This window comes from Aulonocara stuartgranti (assembly GCF_965226115.1).
Source record: "Aulonocara stuartgranti genome assembly, chromosome: 2".
Classification (NCBI taxonomy): Eukaryota; Metazoa; Chordata; class Actinopteri; order Cichliformes; family Cichlidae; genus Aulonocara; species Aulonocara stuartgranti.
Window position 1 is genome coordinate 35,962,942 of NC_138940.1, and position 22,044 is coordinate 35,984,985.

At 38.2% G+C, this 22,044-nt stretch overlaps 2 protein-coding genes across 3 annotated transcripts; one reads left to right on the forward strand and one right to left on the reverse strand.

Moving 5' to 3' along the window:
- Nucleotides 1–4,725: 4,725 nt before the first annotated feature.
- gpr101 (G protein-coupled receptor 101) lies at nt 4,726–8,333 on the forward strand. Its single transcript, XM_082508370.1, has one exon. The coding sequence runs from the start codon at nt 5,496–5,498 to the stop codon at nt 6,837–6,839; it is 1,344 nt and encodes a 447-aa protein (XP_082364496.1). The 5' UTR covers nt 4,726–5,495; the 3' UTR covers nt 6,840–8,333.
- A 632-nt stretch (nt 8,334–8,965) lies between these two features.
- tm9sf5 (transmembrane 9 superfamily protein member 5) lies at nt 8,966–21,114 on the reverse strand. Of its 2 annotated transcripts, XM_082508353.1 has the most exons (18): nt 20,784–21,114; nt 19,573–19,640; nt 19,373–19,466; nt 19,147–19,277; nt 18,844–18,973; nt 15,478–15,605; nt 15,209–15,323; nt 15,013–15,092; nt 14,802–14,907; nt 14,236–14,283; nt 13,754–13,886; nt 13,392–13,511; nt 13,227–13,284; nt 12,916–13,075; nt 12,683–12,834; nt 12,486–12,597; nt 12,211–12,382; nt 8,966–9,982 (listed from the first exon to the last, which is right to left on the reverse strand). In XM_082508353.1, exons 1-18 carry the CDS (start codon nt 20,922–20,924, stop codon nt 9,915–9,917), a joined length of 2,016 nt encoding a protein of 671 aa, XP_082364479.1. In that variant the 5' UTR covers nt 20,925–21,114; the 3' UTR covers nt 8,966–9,914. The 2 variants fall into 2 exon arrangements, with proteins under 2 accessions (XP_082364479.1, XP_082364480.1); XM_082508354.1 differs by lacking the exon at nt 14,236–14,283.
- Nucleotides 21,115–22,044: the final 930 nt, after the last annotated feature.

The window sequence follows — 22,044 nt, forward strand, 5'->3', positions numbered from 1 at the left end:
GAGGCTTTGGGTAATGGAGTGGCCGGATCCTCAGTGGTCAAAAGAAGGAATGGTGGCGCATTGAATAGAAGCCTCCAATCTTAAAAAACACTTTATTTCTTTACACTTGAGGTTTGTTGTCTTTTGTGACTATTATCCCCATTCACCAATTGCTTTCATGCAGCTGTGCCCCTCTTAAAAAGTCTTTGTGCAGGCACCATGAATACAGGGAATGTGTCCATGGCAGGTAGCCCTTATTGCAAGTTAATCTCTTGAAAGAGCCTCATACAAGTACTTTTAAATTCTCCCCTAGCCACAGAGGGCTCATCATCAATCGAGCACTTCTCCCCTTTGTAGGGTTGATGAGTGTGGTGCGTGGCTGGTGACAATGGCTGCCAAGTGTGGCAAAGTAATCACCTTCTGGGGAAAACACTAGTAATTACTTCTAAACTGTTTGGGCTTCAGAGACAACTGATATTGTGCAATAAAATGAAAAGGTCCCTTTAGAGAGCAGTGCTGTGATGGTCGATCTCAATATGTTTGTCATCTATTTGTTTACAGACATTTTTCTTTTCAGTTTCCTCACTGCAACCGTCCTTTTTATCCTATATGCATTTGTCTTCATGTGGTTTAGTTTATGTGCTGGACAAACACCATAACCACATTCTCCATGCATACTCACAAGACACTTTACATTATATAAGTTTATATAAGTTTCTTAGTTTCAGACAATTAAACAAGTCAAATACAGCTTCCATTCCTAAAGAGTATTTTAATTAAGCTCCTACATTCAGCCACACCTGTATTCATCCTTTAGGCTGTTAATAAGAGGCTATAATTATTTCTGAGCCTTTCTAATGAGATAACATCTTTTTGTGGATCCTTATTTAGTACAGTTATTAGGTGTAATGATGTTTAGCCATAATTTTCCTCAGGGTTTCCTCTGAGGTGAGAACTTACTGATCAATTGTGACTTTATAAGTTACAAGTATGAATTGTTAGTTGTTGCTCTCACAAACTAGATAGAATTAAGTCAAGATTACTATGATTAAGACGCTAAAATGAAATTATTTGAATCTGAAAAAGCAAGAAAGGCGCTCTGACACCAGTTTTCTTTGTAACGTCTTTAATATCAAATATCAAAACTGAGTTTACACTGTATACATTTTTTATGTGCACGGATTAATAATAAATGCAGACAAGAAAATTCCAGAGCGCAAGACTCTCGCAAGACTCCTTCGACTTACCTCTGCTGCACCATAAGCTCATCTTGTCTGCTTGACACACGTGTGTGGGGTCTGAGGGGAAAGGCAAGCAAAGCTTTCAGTTTTACTAGAATAAGATATGAGTTAGACTTTTAAACTTTTCTAACCAGAAGTAAAAGCAAATGGCTGCCAGCAGAAAAGAAATATGTAAAACCTTGTGTTTTTTTAAATATCGTTCCTTTTTGTGGACATGGAGTGTCCTTTTACTTGGTCCTGCATTACCACTTTGAGCTACTTATAATTTATCTGAGTATTCTACAATCGTGCTACTAGTTAGGTTTTTTTTTATAAACTAAAATTAAATATGTTGAAAATGAAGTAAGAATTAATCAAAGAAAATCTAAACTATGATATTAAAAATGAAAATGTAGCACTGTCATACTGAGCTCTGAAGAGAGCATTTATTCCCTGCTGGGTTAAAATACAACAACAGACACATTTTCATTGCATCACAACGTTCAATAAATAATTTACAGGGAAAAGCAAATTCAGTGTATTCTTGTATATATATAGCCTATACATATTTGCATATAGTCTGTAAGCACATGAGTTATAAAAAGCTATAAAAGCTTCATAAGAAAATATGCTAAGGCTGTGCAAATATTCCCTGTTTTGTAGGTCTTATGCTACCAAAACAATAAAATGAAAATATTCAGACTGCCTGAACAATTACCCACACTTTCATATATAAAGCATTATTCTGCACTTCCTGTGTTTCTGGACAGTTTTTGGAATTTTAACTCTTTCTTTAGGCAATTTCTGAGAGAGAAAAATACCTGACTGTTTCACTGTTTTGTCTGTCATTTGAAGCTGAGCAGCTTCCAGGCATGCAGTGAGTGAACAGTTAAGAAAAGGAGAACGAAAGAAAGAGTATCTGCCAGGCTACAGAGGAAAACATGATTCTCCAGCAGCAAATTTTGGGAAACTGGACAATGCTTGCTTACACTGTATCGTGATACTTGCTGATACTTGCTGATACTTGCTGATAACAAGTGGTTCCTTGGATAGCTGTACTGATAACAATTCAGGCCAGGTATAAGGAATAAGATTAAAAAAAGCTTTAGCTAGCTTGCAGCACACTCTTACCAATGCAATAAAAAAAACTGCACATTTAATACAAAACACCTTTTTAAGGGCTGTCTTCAGCTTGTATTGTTCTTTTCTGCCTCCTACTGGGCAAGCATAAAATTAGGCTAATTAAAAAATTTGCAAGGTGCATTTTGAGAAGAATGTTATATTGGATTGTTTTTAATAATCCACTGTGTTAGGCCTGCAATTAGTGTCTTGATTTATCAGTTAATTGATGCATGTATTAGTGTATTAGGTGATGTATTACTTGATTCTGCAATCCTTTATACAATGCTGCTTATAAATTTGTAATTTAAATTAAATGTACATATTCTGCCATGCCAACAAAGTTTTAGTGCGGTTTTAGGGCTGCTTCATATTGCCTATTCTGTGTCTTGCTTTCTTTCTTTTTTTCTTTCCAGTTTTGTTGGATTTTACTGTAGGTGTTAGTGAGTGACAGCGAATGAGAGGGAAGCAGAATGACAGAGACGCAGACATCACTACTTGAGGCCAGTGTGAGCATTCAGGCTGTATTGCACATCTAATAATCCCACGAGGCAGAGGGCCTGTGGGTCTCCCTTTGAACCATAGTCCATTCAACACAAGAACACCGAAACATCTCCCCACCCCTTTGCGGTCACCAGCATTTCATTTGCAATCTAAATCTGAAACACAGGGTGCTCGAGAGTCACATCAAAGGGCTTTTTGATAGCTAGGATAGAGCAAAGACTTGAAATAAAATGGCTAATTACGAGTGTTGATTAGTGGGCCATGTAAGCTACAGACTAATTGGATTGCACAATGGAGTAGTGCTTTTGTTTTCTGTGCATCTTAATGAAGTCTTTTTTTACCTCTTTACAAAGGCTGAAATGTAGAAGCAATTTTTGTGTTTCCAAAGATAAAAATGGCGGCTTTAACAAACGTGCATATTATTCAAACAGTCATATAAAGAGACTTCATCTCATAGGTTGTGGATAATTTGATCAGAACTGGGTTATCCCACATAATTATTAACACCATATGTGAAAGCTTTGTTGTGTTAAAAGAACCATCAGAAGTTCCATTAAGGCTAAGTAACCCATGTCTTTTCAGTGGAGCTGAGTTTTACTTAAATGTTTAGTCATGTTCGGCTTCATCTGGTCAGAGATTGATTAGCAAAACATGAATGAGTTATAAACATAGTTCTATTAATATTTTATCTTTCAAATACATTATACCAAGTAATCTTTAAAATGTTTATTGTTTCATTTTTTATTATATAAATATTAATAGAAAATAGATCTGGAATAGAAATTTGGCATTAGAAGACCAAACTATTTTACTAATTTCTAGACTTTTTTTCTTCTTTTTTTGAACTGCTTCAGCAGATGAGATAAACCAGTAAACATGTGTTTTTGTTTTGTTTTTAACTGTCTTAAAGTTCACACTGTATGAACCATAAAGTAAGATGGGTGGGAGAGCTGATCTGAGGTGGTACAGGGAGAAATCTGCATATAAGTCAAGCTATCTAAAGATGAAGATGGAATTATATGAATGAAAGTACCACAATAACCTCCAAGTGATCTGCATTTAAAATGAGACAAAGGAAATACAGGAGCTCTGAATTAAAACTAATATGTCTCACGTCTGCTTATCCATGCAGACTGGGCCAGCCAATGCTTCAGTTTACTGCAATGTATCCAGCCAGCCAGACATCCATTTTCTTCCACTTGTCCAATTCAGGGTTGCAGGAAGCTGGAGACTATTACAGCTGTCATGGGGCAGAATGTAATATAATCAAAAAGCATAACAAGTAAGCTAGTGCTTACCATACTCAGCACTGTAATTACCAAAAGACGGTACAAAATATGAATCTGAATTACAGTGTGTAGCCTACCTAGTGTGTATTTCACCACAGGCCATAGCTAGAGTGTTAAAATATGGACACCCTTGAAAAGTATAATTCCAAATGCTCTGGAGGAATGCCCGCAGCGGAGGTCCTATTCTGTTATCTCCTCGGACAGGCTATCCTATCATGTGAAGCTCACACAAGCAGCCATCTGATTGAATCACTTGTTACCTAGGAGATCTGAAGGACTGACTGAGACCTTGATAACGTGTAACTACACCATTCATATTTTTCATTAACCAGTTTTTGCAACAGAACAAAGCAACAAATACACGAGTTATTCTTGTTTGTTTTTTTTTATTTGATTTTTTTTTTCATTTCGGAGGGGGTGCATTTACATCCTGAAGACTTGTTTTGTTTTTTTTAACTAGGATAATATTTGCGATTCTACCATGTATTAAAAACTGTTGCACGGGAATGCTGAAACGCATTTGCACCCTCATAACAAAAGAGGGAAAACGGATGGGAGGGGGTCGGTGACAGGCTCCAGCGGGGGGGGAGATTTCTGTGCAGGTGTCCTTGTATTTTCTGACACCTCGGAGACAGGACTCGACCGTAAGTAGCCTAAGACTGTTGAGGAAGAATCAATGCTGATAACATAATAAATGTTTGATCTGCCATGAAATCCGAAAAGAGCAGCAACGGAAAGATATGCTCGTCTGGATGAGAGACCCCCGCTGGGTGAAGACACGCAGCGTATGTTAGCTGAGCCGTGAAAGCTCGCTGCCATTGACTGGAGCTCAGGCTGAAATGGGAGCAAAGCGATGAAGACCGATCGCAGGGGAGTGAGCATCCTCGAGCAAAAATATCGCATCACTGATCATTTCACGTTATTAGACATCAATTCCAGATTAGCAGAACGCGATATTTGCCACTACCCGGACAATTCGCCGTCGATGCAAAGGGTTTGAACGGTGGCATTTATCTCTTTTTTTCCCTTCTGTTTTTCATTCTGCAGATGTGCGCTGCAAGAGGAATATGGCCTGTTCGATGGGTGAAATGTTGAGGGATTAATCACTGATCATGATGAAAAGCAAATCAGTGCTGACCATTTCCAGCTACTCGTGGATGAGTCTTCTGGACTATTTTCACATGTTATGGATGATATGTCACGTTAGATGAAATGTATTTCAGGACAGTGTGCACCTGAAAATCACTGACTAAGACTACCTGCTACAGCAGCTTATTGTTCTCACTCCCTAAAGATCAAAGCACCCCACAGCTGCTTTTCTCTCCTGTTTAGGATGGGACTAACCTGACTTTATGTTAACACTCTGCTGGGCGTCACATGAACAATGTCAAGTTCTCAGCAGCCTGATGTGGGCACAAATGTCACTGATGTTCCTGGGCAGCTTGGTTTCACCAGCTCCAATCAGGGCCCGGTCTGGTCCTCCATTGTTAACAGTGTGGTGAAGATGGTGCTCATATCTCTGATTGTCTGCGTGTCTTTGTTTGGGAATGTGATTGTTCTGCTGGTGTTCCAAAGGAAGCCTCAGCTCCTTCATGTGGCCAACCGCTTTGTCCTCAACCTCCTCCTGGCAGACCTACTTCAGACTATATTAGTCATGCCCTTTGCTATTGCAGCTACCATGCCAAGTGTGTGGCCTCTGGATGCTCGGCTGTGCCAGGCCCTGGTGGTGCTCATGCACTTGTTTGCATTTGCAGGGGTTAACACCATTATAGTTGTGTCTGTGGATCGCTACCTGGCAATTATTCACCCTCTTTCTTATCCCACTCGCATGACCCCTCACTTGGGCACCAACCTGATCATCTGCACCTGGGTGCTCAGTTTCCTGCAGAGCACACCTCCTCTCTATGGCTGGGGGACCATAGACTTTGACCAACATCACAATATCTGCTCAGTGGTGTGGTCTTCTAGTCTGTCCTACTCTGCTGTGGTGTCTACCTTTTCTTTCTGGCTTCCTGTGCTCATCATGCTCGGATGTTACTGGATGGTTTTCAGGGCAGCCCGGAGGCAGAACGCTCTTGTACACCCCATACAGACACAGTCCTACTCTCAACCCTGCCCGCAGGACTTCCAGGCACCTAGCAGCCCACAGCAGCGATGCCAGCCCCAGCAGCCCAGTTCACCGGAGGGACCTTACTCAGCCAGAAGATACCCAGTTCGAGTTAGACACAGGCGTTTTCACTACCACTGCAAGGCAGCCCGTGTGGTTTTTGTGATCATGGCTTCATACATCTTCAGCATGGGTCCTTACACCATTCTGAATACTATATCTATGTTCACCAGAGCAGCTATACCCTCATGGTTATCCTCCCTTGCCCTTGTACTCTTCTTTTTACAGTGCTGCCTACATCCTTATATTTATGGCTACATGCACCGTAGTGTAAGAAAGGAATTTCTGGCTTTACTCTGTGGGTTGTTCTGCAAGCAGGGCCGTCCCAACCAGAGCTCTGCTGTGGAAAGCTGCTTCACTACGACTGAGGGACGCTCCACCGCTCACCCTCACCTGCCCAGCTTGGCTGCTCGAATCGTCCCCCTGCGGACATGGGAAGAGTGCACAACATCGTCCTCTCCCACTTTTGAGAGGAAGTCGAGAGACAGTCGTAAGGAGACCACCTCTACCAGTATCAGCTCTGAGAAGGAACTTACAGTCAACAGCAAACAAAGCACATAAACTGCCATGCATCAGACAGACCATAGTTGCTCTTACTTTAGGACGCTGTCATGCAGCATGTTCATAGTTCTCAGCAGGTCGCTGGAATTACAAACAGAAGTATCATCATTTATCACCAACATATGATATTTTACCACTTTGTTAAAATCTCTGTTAAGTTATTGCTACTGGGAAAAACCTAGGCACAGTAGTTGTTGTGTTAATGTGTAAAAGAACAAATTGTAGGAAAGAGTTATTGTGTTTCATATGTAAATGCATTTTTAAGCGTTACCACATGTGCCACATAAAGACTGTGTGCAGCTGTTAAAGTTTGTGCAATCCATCATTCTTGCAAACATAATAATGCTTGCGAGAGTGAACTCACTACTGTTATTTAAAATGGGCATTTAAATCAGTCTAAATTCAAATTATTCTCAATCTGCACGTGTAAAATAGGAAGTTGCTCTTATGTTCGGACCACTCTAATTATCAGATGTCTCTGATGGCGTGTAAATCTGCTGTATCCACACAATTGTCTCCTTTAAACTTTTTGTGTCCTGCTGGAGGTGCAGGATAGCGGACCTTGTCTGCAAGCAAATTTTGCTTGTAATTTTCCAACTCAGGGTATTGCTTGTAGGAAAAAAAAGGAATAGATCCCACCTTGAACCTCGGGTGGGAGAATATGTGTTAAAGTCCCTATCACAGTGACTGCTCTTAGTTGCAAAGCGCCTTTTGAAAAAACAATTAGAAAAGTGATTTATTGTGCCTGTCAGTGAGAGCTTACAAGTGTTGGTGATTCCCTTTCTCTCATGGGATGGCCACACATTCACGTTTGTCTTAGTCCTTTGTTTCTTTTATCTACAGCGTAACTGATGTGGAAATTTTCCTTTTATTTCATACCACTTAATATTTGGACTCGGTGTTTGATGCCTTTCAAATGTTGGCGTGGGGAAAGGGGCGAGTATTTTTGTGTGATAAAAACATGCATGTTGCAAGATCTTTAACAGATTTCTTATATTCCATTGAGCACTTGTAGACTTGTGATGATACCTCATGATAAAGTATTTCTAAAGGAAAAGAAACTGTGTGCCTAAAGCCACGGATGCTTGCCACGACTCCTCTCAGAGAAAGGTAAATCATTAAGTTAGAAGTTTGCTATGATCCATCACCATATTATGTGCATTTATTTAAGTGTCTAGTGCCAAGTTTCTAGGTACCTTCTCAGAAAATGAAAAGAAAAAAAAGATTTGGCACAATGTGCTCCTGGTGTATTCTTATCACTAGACTGTCGTAGTTTCTGAGATCTGTAATGTACTTCACCTTGAACTATTTAACAGGTTACTGAGCAAATTCAAACTACAGTATTAAAAGTTGACAATCAAACTTGGGTAACGAGTTTGTTAGAGGCTCTGTAAAGGACAGTGTGTGTTTAAGTATACTAAAATATAAGATAAAATGTTTAATAGCCTTTGAAAAGTGCATATTTTTGTGATTTCTATTGTGCTTTTGTAATATTTTCATTTTCATTATTTAACATCAAACATTGTCTGTTGTTTAATAAAAGTACATTATATGTAATGCGTACAAAAGCATGACTTTACATGCAACATACCAAAAAATGCTTGAGTATCAGGCTGGCTTTAGGTTTGAGAAGGATCTTAAAAAGCACATTGAGCTATTTGCATTCCTTCCTGGATCTCTTTATAATCTGCTGACTTTTGAGTGGGTTAATAACAGAATTTAAGACTAAATCTACAAACCTTGTTGGACTTAAGAAGTGTTCAATTTTTAAACCCTTAATTAAGTACATGTTTCACAATTTGAGGTTATATGTTTTGCACAATATTTTGTTTTAAAATAAGAAATTTATGATTAGATTTTTTTTTATAAAATATTCAATCACTATCTGTGACTGAGGAGCTAGGGCAGGGCTAAGAGTAGCACATTGCACTGCATCAATAATTATCTCTTTTACAGCATTCCCCCAAGCACATTATTTTGCCTTTTGATTTTGCTCCAGCCAAGAAAACGAATCAGCTGAACGATAAATATTACTAGACTTATATCAATACACAAATAGTAAGAAACACTGTTTGTGGTAGGAATTGTTTTAGGTGTTCTAAAGGCTAAAAGAGAAAAGCGTGACCTTGGTTTGGAATTCACTGCGTTTATTTGTAAAATGTTATCACCTTGGGTGATGGTGCCACACTGCTTGAAGCAAAAAGCAGCAGTGTTTTTATGTAGTTAACAGTTCAGCAAACCACCTATTAAAATCTAAAGAGGTACATCTCGAAAGTGCATAATGCACCTGACCAGTAAAGTCATGGACTACTTTATGATTAACTAGGTGACCATGTCTACTGTTGAGAAACAAATCGGGAGCCTAATATGCAACACACTGCAGCACATAGCTCTATGATACAGATGTGCGTGGTAACCAAGAGTACCCTCTGATTTATACAAACTCAAACTCCAAGAAGATGAACATGTATCATAGCACTGTGAGTGTTTTATATAATTTCTAAACTACAATACAGGCTGATATTTTTACTTTTAAAACAAACCAGAGAAAAGAAAGAAAAGAAAAATATAACTCCCAAAGAAGGTTCCATAATGGTGACAATCTTTAACTTGCATTCTCTCCCTCACTCTCTATACAGTATATGTACACACATTTTTTTAATCATTAAAGTACAGGTAAAGAAAAAAAAAATGAATTTTAGCCGTAAGGGAATAGAACAGATAAATACATAACATTTTACCTTCCTTAGAAAATTAAAGTAAAAACATTCCCACACACACATTGCTCACTATGACAGCTAGATCATTGGAACCCAGGCTGATTTTCAAGGCGCCATTCAAATTATTACAAGTCAACAGTAAATGCGAAATTATATATATTTTTAAAAAGAAAATAGCAACAGAGGTTTAAAGCACAAAAAGAGGACGGGCTCTGCTCATCAGGGGGGTTTTCTATGATAAGTGATGGTTTTTCAGTTCAGGTCGAATCAGACCTCAGGCCTTTGTCACAAAACCAGCATTGGGGAGGCCAGTGCTGTCGCATCTAGGAGTTAGTCCTTTCACAGAGTTCTTCAGTCAGTCCACTTTGACCACGCTGTAGATCTTATTTACAAACCAGAAGCAGGCGAAGAAGCCAATTGTACCTGAGAATAAAAGACAGGTTAGAATGAACAAAGTGTTATACAGAGACCATCTGTAGACAATGGTGCAATTGTAATAGTAACTTAAATATAATAAATAATAAATAGTTACCCGCCTCTATAACTACAATTCTTGCATCATTCATCATGAATAAAATACAAAGTCAGTGAAAGACAACAATATTTTTAGAAGATTTTAGCAAATGCAAAAATGCATACAAGACAGCCAGTTGGTGTCACTGCCCAACAAATTTCATCCACTAAAAGGTAGAAAATAAGAGATTTTCAGTATTGGGTCTGCAATTTCCAATGCAAAACCAGCATCAGTGCTTAATTTTGTCAACGAAAGAGCATATTTGCATGAGCTCTGAAATGCTGATAAGGCAGACTGGTAAAAATCCCACATCAACTGGGTATAAAAGTCCTATCTGACTACTCAATGAGGGCCACGCAGTCCAATCCCGAATTAAGCAGAGATCAAAGTTGGGATGAGGTGAAAGCCAGACAAGAAAATAAAAAGTTTTTAAAAAGGGATATAGTAGGGATTAGCATTATTTGGATCAAAACTGGAAGTAAGGAGGGAAACTGTTTTTCCCCTTGAATCCTTGGATTACTTCTTGGTGATAATCTTGACATCTTATCCCCTTGGGACTTACAGCTCTGCCTTAAAACATTGTCAAACAGTGTTGCAGTGACAAGCAAAGCTGCAGTCTTACTTTTATCTGACCGACTGACAGTATAACACCAGAAAACTATGTCATCATTCGACACATGGCGAGCCGGATATCTTTAGGCAGCCAACAGACTAGGCGTGTATTTCCTGGTTATCTAGTATTTAATATGTTCCTCTTTCTACACACACTCTTACTTTGATTTCAGTTAAAGCGCAAGAAAATTTGATGACATCAAAGACTTACTACTATATCAACATACGTCAATCTTTATGTGAAGTCTTAAAAATGTTCTATTTATCTTAGCAGTGTGATCATGGGTTCGGTACATAAATTGTGTAAACCCTAAATAGAACTAGACAAGCCCAGAGTAGAGAAAACTATATTAACAAAGAAGGTCAGTGAGTGTGGACAAATGTATCACAATCCATGACAATGCATGAATGTGGTCTTGATCTGCATAACAAAAGAACAAAAATAAAAGAAACCCCCTGAGAAAAGTGGGCTCCATCTTGTCAAACTGGAAAACCATAGAGACAAAAACTGACCCAAATAAATCTGCAAAACTAGATCTGACCAAGAGGGACTCCTCCCAGTCTCTGATTTTCATTACACTTCAGAGAGACTAAAAATAAAATTATTCTGATTGGGCCATTGCAAATAACTGTTATTTAACAGGATTTAACACTGTGCTTCTCTACAGCCAGTAACAATAAAAGGAAAGAAGCCGACACTCAATATATGACAAGTAAACAAAGGTTGCACAGTAGTAGTACAGCTGCCTGGAATAAATATTATATGAACAGGATGTTGAATCCTCCTTTTACAGGTGACTGATGCAAATTGTAATCTCTGACCCAGAGAACAAACATTGAACTTCGCATGTATAAATGACACACCTCTTTCCACCAAAGACGTGCGATTAGCTCTCAGAGCTTTTTCATTCGTCAGAAGATCAGATAAGCTTTTTTTTTTTTAGAAAAAGGATGTTCAGTGCAATTAACATATGTGCAGCAGTATCTAAACTCTCTCTGTAATTAAGTCCTGACTACAAGCTGCAGTGTGATAAGACTTTGTATTGAGGTTACTGAGACTTAAATTAGTCCAAGATTTATTGTCGATGCACCCATAGAATTATAAAATCCCATGTCATCTAGCTGAGTTATCCTCTTCACAAATTCATGTGTCCACACTGTCCACCCGGGAAAATGACAACAATATCCTATCAGCCTTTTACAGCCAGTAGTAGTTTTTCCTGACAATTTGGATATGACAAAAGGCTGTATTTCTGCAAGTTAAGCTAAAGCATTTTAACAGGGTGCAAGTGCTTAAAGTAATTAACCCACTGACATAGAGGAATCTAATGAACCAAGTAAAGACATTGTGTTCGTTTTTCAAGTCTCAGTTAAACATTGTAAACACAACTGTTTTCCCCTTCAGTGGCCATAGTATTTGGAGCATTATGCGAGCCCTTTATTTTAAAATCATCTATATGCCAAGGTAACTAGATACTAACAGTAGCTCCTAAAAGAGCTCATTTTCAAAAAGTAAAGACCTCACCTGTGAAGAGGAAGAAGATCAGGACCATAATCATCGTGTATCCAAAGTAGAGTATAGTACTGGCCATTCCAATGATTTGCAGCTTTGAGAAGAAGTAGTGTACAGCATAGATAAACAGATAGACTGCTGTAAAGCCGCTGGTCAGGAAGGATCGCCACCACCAGTGGTAGTCCTTAACACATAGGACAAAGAATGACTTGTTAGAATTCAGTAATAATGTAATAATGACACGTCAACTAAAGCCAGAACCTGGGGGACACACAAAATTCAGGTACCTCAGCACAAAGGTGGAAGTAGCAGAGCAGAATTGTTGCCTCAGAGCAGGTGATGAGCAGAATGATGAAAACCAGGAACAGGAATCCAAACATGTAGTACATCTGATGAGACCTGAAACAAACACAACATATTAATGAATATATGGAAAATTGTGGCACAAAAGCAAAATCCGGAGAGAGAATTCCTGTTTTTGTACCAAATGCTGTTGAGAATGAAGAAAAGCTGAATGAAGATGCAGCCAAAGGGGAGGATGCCACCCATCACTATACCAGGGATGGGTTTGGTGAAGAAGGACTGCTCAGGTATTTGACGGGGGATTTGGTTTGTTCGCACTGGTTGCTCAATTGCCTGCACAGAAGCAAATTGACACATTTAGTTACCAATCAGTTTTAACTGATTGCATAAGAATAATTAAGCAGGTTAACTCACTGGTTTCTTGAATCCAAAGTAGGCACCAACAAAGGTGAGGGGTACAGAGATTCCAAACCACAGGGCCAAAATGGCAACCAGAGTACCAAAGGGGATTGCAGCTGAGGAGCCCTCCCCCCATAGGATCAGATTCATCAAGAAGAAGTCTGCAAATACAATTCTAGGGAGGGGAAGTGGACAAAGATACACATGAGAGGAATAATAGCAGTTCACAAGGTAAATAAAAGGAGATTAACCGCAACACTCAAGGACAGAGCTGAAGTGCGACTGAGACTAATGAGTAGCAGATAAACAAATAAGAGTAAACATACCCTGGGCACAAGAGTGCAGTTAGCAATACGTTTGTCTTCCACTTTTCACCTCCGAAAGCTGAAAAGAAAAGAAAAAAGAATGAGAATTTCATGGTAAGAATCACAAAGTTTTGTTATCCTGTATATATGGACTCTAATGATTGAAAGTCATCACTGGACTCTTACTTTTGTAAAGACGTGCTGACACATAACCAGCAGGTGTACCCAGGAGAACCCAGAGTACCACTGCACAAGTCATGAGAGCCCCTCTGTTGGCCGGTGACAGGAAACCCAGACAGGCGAGGACTACAGTAAACAAACATTCATCAGTGCAGTCATCCATACATAGAATCACAATTGTAATTGAAATGCAAAAGTATCAGAAAACTTCACTTCTATCAGCTGCCCCATTACTTTAGACTCTACAATCCAACTTTGGCTTGACAGAGTCTTTGTTATGATTATTATTGCTGGATGCTTAAAGGTAAATATATGTTGATGGGGTCTTTGTTAAGGATATTTAGGGTGAAATGTGAAATAGTCCTTACAGAGAGTAATGAAAGTCATGATGAAGATCTGCGTTCCCTGTCCAAGGAAAACAGACAGCAACATCCCTTTCCTAGGGGGACGGAAAACATCCCCATGCACCTGCTTCCAACCAGATTCCTCCTGTGCATCCTCCTGGGAAGGTCAATATGCAAAAATATACAATTAATTAGGTATTTGATACTTCATTTAAATGAACTTAAATGATAAAAAGCTTAAGATTTACCAACTACTAAATACTGAAAAAAAAAGTGAAAGAGGTAAAGATTAAGAAGGTTTTTACCAAAAGCTTTAAAATGAGGTGTAGAAGGAAAAAAAGCGCAGTAAATTCTAAATTATTTGCCTATTTCTTTAAACCTGCATTTTATAGAAGTTTTAACGTACAGTTCCCACACCACATTTTATATTTTGGTCGAATGTTTCTGCAATGACACACACCCAGCACCCTAAATGTTTTGTTTAAAACAGATCTCGACAAGCTTACATATAGAGTAGATTTTTCCTTGGTCGATGGAACCTTTATCAAGTCTCCCTGTGAAATGTAACAAAATATTTATAATTCTGGATTTATCTTATTAGACTGAGTGGTAGCTTACATTTCAGAATTAATTATTAGCCATATAACTTTGATGAAGATGATTTGTAGGCACCGTGTTACTACTAGCCATAAGATTTCAGAGTCTAATGCTCGTCACTTAAATGTTTTAGATAAAATGTAAATATTTCATTATGAACTAGAACCACAACCATTAAGTAACCTTATAAATGCTAATAAAATTGTGGAGTAGAATATACACAACAGCGCACAGACACCAAGATAGAAACAAAGCTGCTCCTTAGAGCAGGCTGTTGCCTTAGAAAGACAAAGTTTTCATTGATATTGCTAAAGTTTCATTCTCACTTAATATAGTTTACTTTTTACTTTAAAACAAGAACTGATTATAGTTAAATTACCTAATAAAATAACATCTGGTCTCTTTGAGGTTAATACTAACAACTGCAGCTCACATATATGCTGCACCAATAAGACAGAGACTTTAGTGTCTTTACCTGGTCCACCTGGTTGTATCTGGCAATGTCCTTGTGCAGAGTTCTCAGCATGATCATGGCAACCATTCCAGACAGGAACAGCACAATGACCAAGGAGTTCATGATACTGGAAAAACAACAAGATATACCCCACGTTAGCAAACAGGCATCACGAGCAGGAGAGTCTGAGAGAAATATTTTTGGGTAAACAATGTAAAACACATCTTCAGACCTAAACCACTGGATGTTGGTGTGAGGCATGGAGACCAGGATGTAGTCCCACCTAGATGCCCATTTGATAGTATTGTCTTCCTGTTGGGGGGAAATTAAATCACAATTTTAGTTTTCTTTTTTTCCCCCACTCATAGTTGCAAAGAAATCTGTATATATTAGTTACATGTAATCAGTATTAAAGTTAGGAGGCCTACCTCAAATGTCACAGCGTAGGTGTAAATAATTGACACATCACCATTAAACTCTGCAGGGACCTCCATTGGGTTGCCTCCATCACAATTTAGGTTTTTCTCATCTGTATGTTTGATACTGTTGTGTACAAAACAAAACAGCATCATGTCAGATTAATACTGAATGTCATTCATGACATAGTGTGGTTGGTTTTGTTGTCATTCAGCTGCAACGTCAATGTAGACTAGCTCAAAATTCGGTGCTATCACATCTACTACAAACGCAGCTTTACCTCTTTGGCTCCAGAGTTGCAGCAACCAGTCGAGCTCCTGTCCATCCCTCTTGTTTGCCGCTGTGGTACTTGATCTTGATGTCCACATGATTGAAGACGTAAAATGTGTTCTTCTTGTTGAACTCAGACTGAAATAAATAGGATTATAAATATGATTATGATCATAACTGCAAATGTATCAAATTAATTATTTTTATTAATATTAAATATAAATGTAATTTTCTTAAATTAACAATTACAAAGACGAACGCACGGAGTGACAGGGTTCATACACCTTTTTCAGGGTCAAATTCAAGCACTTTTTATAAACCTTCAAGGTCCCTTTTCAAGCTTTTCCAGCACATCACATAGTTCAATTCAACATAAGACTTTAAGAATGCACAAGCATCTACTTAAAATCTATTGAATTTATCATCTGTGATATTATTATGTACAATCCCAATGTATTTTGTATCTCCCTTAAATAAACAGGCAGCCTTAAAGTATGAAATATTCGTATGCAAATACACATATAAATGTGTGTACTGTCTCAGTGGCTGATTGTGCCCCACAGGCCTCAGTGTGAGCTTGAAGACATTTATAATGTTTAAGTAGTTTAATGTGTAGGTGCTGACGATAAACACATTTTGAATGAAAGCCGGGGAACTTTGGTAGCACAGAAACAAGTGGCTATTCTTTGTGACCATATGGATCGGTCCCTCATTTTACCATTATTTCAAATACTCAAAAAAGCTGGTGTCCAGGGTATAATTGGCCGTTTTTGACTACTTTTGATTTGGCCTCTATATTTCACCTTTAAAAACTGTTTATCTTGCCAATCTGTTATTTTCTCATTTTGACAAACTGCATCAGCACAATTTATATAAATTCAGACAAAATTTAAAATACAAGTAGAAAGTGATATTTTTGACTGTAAAAACCACACACATGTTTAACGAATGATTTTCATAACTTGAAATGCAAATAGAAATTGTACATTTTTAAAAATACGCACAAGTTTTGCAAACAACAAAGTTATATGGTACTATTTACCTAAAAATGCAGCCAAGGCTCAGACGTTTTTTATATAACCATTTAAAACTATTTACAGAACAATCAGTTGTTCTGCATCAAATAAGAAGGCACAAAAATTATTTATGCAGCTCCAAAAAAAGTTTGTGTCACTATAACACAGATGAGAACAGCACAGGGATAAACCTGCAGGTCTGACAGCAGGTGTGTCACTCAGCGTTTACACTGCAATCTGCCTTTGGTGGCTTTTTTGCAGCAACTGTGAAATTCACTAGTAGAACTGACACACAAAACAATGACTACACTACACACTAACTACACAAGACAACACACTAACTTGAGACTCCAAACACTGTAAACGTCACAAATTTCTCATGTATCAAAACTCTCTCGCTCTCTCTCTTTCGCTCACTCCTAAAACTTCCCCCTCTTCCCAAACAACCAGATGCCACATGTTGCCATATAATTTTTTTGATTGGTCGACATGGTACATTTTTCCACCAATAGGAGTGTTTTTTCTTTTCTCACTCACAAGCAAAGCGTGTTTGCTTGCGCTCTCCTTAGAAAACACAGTTTTTACCGTTTCTTCCCAGAGTAAACGCCACTGTTTTATTAAAGACAAAAAACATCGGTTTTACGTGGCCTATCAACACAATTTAAAAACTGGTATATAGTTTGAAGTCCGCATGTTTGACCCAAGTTGAAATGGAGACTCTGGGTCCGTCAACCCCAGAGGGTTAATCAGAAAGCCTTAAGTTGGCTAGTTATGTATCAGGCTAATGTTTAAAGCTTTCATTCGAGTAAATTAACTAATATCACTGCTAAGTAATGTTAGCTAAGTTCACAGCATTTTATATAATAGTGCTGCCATACTGCATCACACTCAGTATATTTAAATCATTTCTCCAGCGAGTTTGATAGGACTCACCTATCATGCGACTGGAGAGCGCAAACTCTGCTCTTGTCGTTTTCCATCAAACACATTAAAACAGCAACCTACAGTATGTTAGCGCACTCATCCCCGACTGGCCGAGGGAGGGGCGGGGTTACACGTTGAAACAGACAGAGGCGCAAGGCAGCCCAGGCGGGGAAATTTTGCTTTTACATTTTGCGACTCATTTCATTTCTCTATCTGATAAGAAAACTATTCAATCAGATAGTTGTTTGTGGTGCTTAAAAGTACTTGAAAGTGTAACTGTACTTTTAAGCACCACATCTGAAATTCAAGCACTTTTCAAACCTTGAAAAGACAACATTAGAATTCAAGTATTTCAAGCACCCATACGAACCCTGGAGTGATCCGCGGTAACTTGCTAACGGAGATTTGCTGCATTAATGTCATTTTAACAAGATTAACCCTGACAGCACTAATTTACACACATACACACTCCAATGGACGCAAGCAACTTAGGGTTCAGTATCTTGCCTAAGGATACTTTGACATGTAAACTGGTGCCAAATAACAATACCTAACCTAATACTCATAGGATGTCATTCTTTCTCTCTGTTACAAGTCCTGCTAATCAAACAGAGCTGGTTAGTCTTCTTTTGTGGAAGGTGAATAAAGGTCAAGACAACTTCTCTGATAAGTGCTGAGTGAAACAAGTCTTTTCTTACTTAAATATTCAGTCAACCAGAACAGCATCTGAGTCCCTTTTGTCTTTTGTCAGCGGCTTTTTTTTTGTTTCCTGATTAAAACAACACAATAACTAAATAAAAACTAATGCACAAGGACAAAAACTATGTTGAAATGTATTGACACAAAAACAAAATAGTAGTAGTACAACTACTCAACTGCTACAACTGCTCAATGTTTCTCATGAAAATGCAACAAAATGGCAACACTTGGGAGAAGAGTAGATATATGGACACATGTTGCATTCAATGTCAAGGAAAACAAGACATTTTGTAAACCATGTGGTGCAACTCACCAGTAAAAACACAAACTTTTAAACTTTATTATTTAGCCAAATGAATAAATTTTAGATTTAGTCTATTATAATCTTATGATATTTAACCAACTAAAACTAGACTCAAACTAAAAGAATGACAAAAACAAAATAAATTTTTAGTCAAAAGTCTGTGACTAAAACTAAATCAACACTTGCTGTCAAAATGAGCACCTTACCGCCCATTCGTGTTGCCAGTAAGTCTGAGTGAAGCTCAAATCAATGAAGTGGCTGATTGACAGAAGGTAAGATAGACTGGGTGTTGTGTGAGTTACATTATAAATGTTCTGTCACACCTTTGCTTACATTCCTTTACTGATAATAACCATAATTTACATTCCTTCTTGTTTTTGTCCAGTGATATGTTCTGTATCCACATCACAATTATTTAAAGCCAGAAACTCACATTGATCACACATGCATCCTTAGCCCTGCCATCTCCTGCAACAAGGCAGCCAATGGGGAAACCTGGATTGCAGTACTTCTGACCATCTTCCACATCATAGCACCAAGTAACTGGCATGTTGTCAATGATCCTGTAAAAGAAAAAAGAAGAAAGAAAGAAAAAAGAAGAAAAAAATGGGGTTAACTTCAACCTTGATGCATACAGTTTATTAACATTTTCATCCATTGTACAAGCAAGTACTGCAAAACACAAAGCATACACAAAAAAGAAAGCGTGGTACTACAGTGTGGTACTACTACTAACCAGTGGTGCTGATAGTTCAGCTGCATTCCCATTTTAATAAAGTCCAGTTTAGCTATATCATCCTTATTTCCATGCTTGTAGGTTTTTGTGGAGCACACCAGCTTGCATTTAAAACCTTTATTAAATTTAAACTGGGGAGAAAAAAAAGAAGATCAGGGTCATGTTACATCAACAGGATATAGTAAACAAACAAGAGTTAATTCACACTGTTCCTGATAACACCCACCTTGTATGGTGAAGACTCAATTCGTTCACCAAACAGTACCTGTCCAAGGTTCTCAGAAGGCCTTAATTCTTTGACATCTTTGCAAAAGTCAAACCTTTAACGAAGTTTCAGATTGTCACACACATAGAAAGGATCACAATGAGACAAAAAAGGCCAGTCAAATGCAATTAAGAGAAAAAAAAACATTAAATGCTACTTACACGTCATACTCATAAGGCAGAACTGATTCCACTGAGTCTAGGCGATTGACAAACAGCTGAATATCTGTCTGTTAAAAAAAAAGAAAGAAACACTTGTGGATTGGTAATTCTATAGCACCTTTCTACTGAATTTGAGCACTCAAAGCGCTTTCTATAACAAGTCTCATTTATCCAATCATACACATGCACCATACGCACTTAATCTATGCCTATGCCACACACACCAACTGATGCATCAAGGAGAACTCAGAGTCCAGTTTCTAGACCAAGGATACTCTGATATGCAGAGTAGAGGAGCTGGGGAATCCATAGCCACCCTTCTTTAATTCCTTTTCTTTATTTAAATTTAACAAAGCTGCCTTACAAGCCAATTTGTGAGCAAAAAACAACCAAAGTCCTTGTTATGAGTGCTGAATAGTTAGGCAGTTAATACATGCATGGTTTTTAATAAATATGTACCAATTTGTGGTACATGACAAAGCATTTGTGGGAGGAAAAAAAACTGTCTTAATGTAATGTGTTGGACCAATACTGGGTGTCAGAACAGGTTAAAAGCCACTTATTATTGATTGTAAAAGAATCTGGACTCTACTGGAGGACGTCAATCTTCTATAAAGTTTTTCCATTCAGTAATACCCGAAGCCTTGTAATCCCTATGATATTGGCACTGTTATTCTAACAAAACTACAAGTTGAAGGCGTTCTATGTACATGTATGTATTGATTTACACTCACCCTTCCTTAACACACTAGTTGCCCGAAATTGCGCTTGTAAAATGCCTGTAAATGCATAACAGAGCCACCAGCCCCCTCTGACTAAGAGGGTCAAACGTTCAGGTACTTCCTGTAATTCAGGTGTATAACGGCTTTTATTTCATCGCAACTGGACATCGTCAGGTTATCATTCAGTAATTGAACCAGCCCGATTGTGCTAAGTCTCATGCTAGACTGGTAAAAACAGTAATTCCAGTCAGAAAGAATTTTATTTAGTTGGCACTAGCAGTCAGCGCAAATAAAAAAAAAAACAATTAACAATGCGCCAGAATATTTGCCTACGCTCCTGTTCCAGGCAATAGCCGAGGCCTAGGAGAGGGCTGTCCAACTAGCATGAGTAGGTAAGATTAGGAGACTGATATAGAAAACGCTAAATACCAATTCATCATCACATTTACTACGTTACATAACAATTTGAGTCGTAGGAATCAACCATACCTGGCAGTCTTCACCAGCTTTGGATTCTTCATCACAAAAACTCACTGGGGCTAAACCCGGAAGATAGAACGCCGAGAATGAACGGATATATAGGGCTAACAAACAAACAAGCGCAAAACTAAAATGTATCCGCATCCTCATTTTATTGCGGACACGGTTCTTCGAAGATTTTGTTTGCTACTTGGGGTTTCTTCTTCGAAAGAAACGTAACGGCTGCTAGCAACGACGAGCTATATGCTAGGTCCCTGGCTTGCAGAAACAGCAACTGAGCTGAACGGTCTGGAACAACCAGCACGGCGCTGACGTCCACCTCTGTCAAGCTATGCGGAAGTCACAAGACGTATACCGGATGTTAAAATATTTTACCCTCAAAATAAATGTATATAATAATTAAGCTGTTACCTCTAAAGATTTAAAGAATTAATAACTGATGTATATATGCCAGGGGTATGTTTTAGGTTACTTTATTTTGAATAAAAACAAATTAAAAGTACAATTCCATACGTTAATGCGCTTTTTATGCTTTTAATTTAACAGGAGAAAATCGGAAGTCAATGACACCGTGGAATTAAGACTGACGTTGCTTATTGATAACTCATAGCAGTCCTTGTTTTCAATCAAGCATTCGTAAAAGTTGGAAAATGACATACTTATAATCCATAATGTAAGCTATAAGAGAACCAACAGCAAGAGAAAATGCGTTTGAAACAATACCGAGAAAGCAAAGGTTCATTTTAAATGTAAAGTATAAATAACTGCAAGCTAAACCCGGAACGGGCAAATGCATTCTACAGGGTGGGCCATTTATATGGATACATACATATACACCGTAATAAAATGGGAATGGTTGGTGATATTAAAGTCCTGTTTGTGGCACATTAGTATATGTGAGGGGGCAAACTCCTCAAGATGGGTGGTGGCCATTTAGAAGTTGGCCATTTTGGATACAACTTTTGTTTTTTCAGTAGGAAGAGGGCCATGTGACACATCAAACTTATTGGTAATGTCACAAGAAAAACAATGGTGTTTAGTTTCAATGTAACTTTATTCTTTCATGAGTTATTTACAAATTTATCTTTGTTCACAGCCATTGACATGTCGAAGAGGTTAACACGTGAGGAGCGGATCGAAATTGTGTTGATATCTGGTGAACGCAGTAACCGGGTCATTTCAATGCAAGACACCCTACAAGACCACCCATCTCCCATGCTACAGTTAGCAAACTGCGTGCTAAGTTTCGTGAAACTGGTTCAGTGTTGGA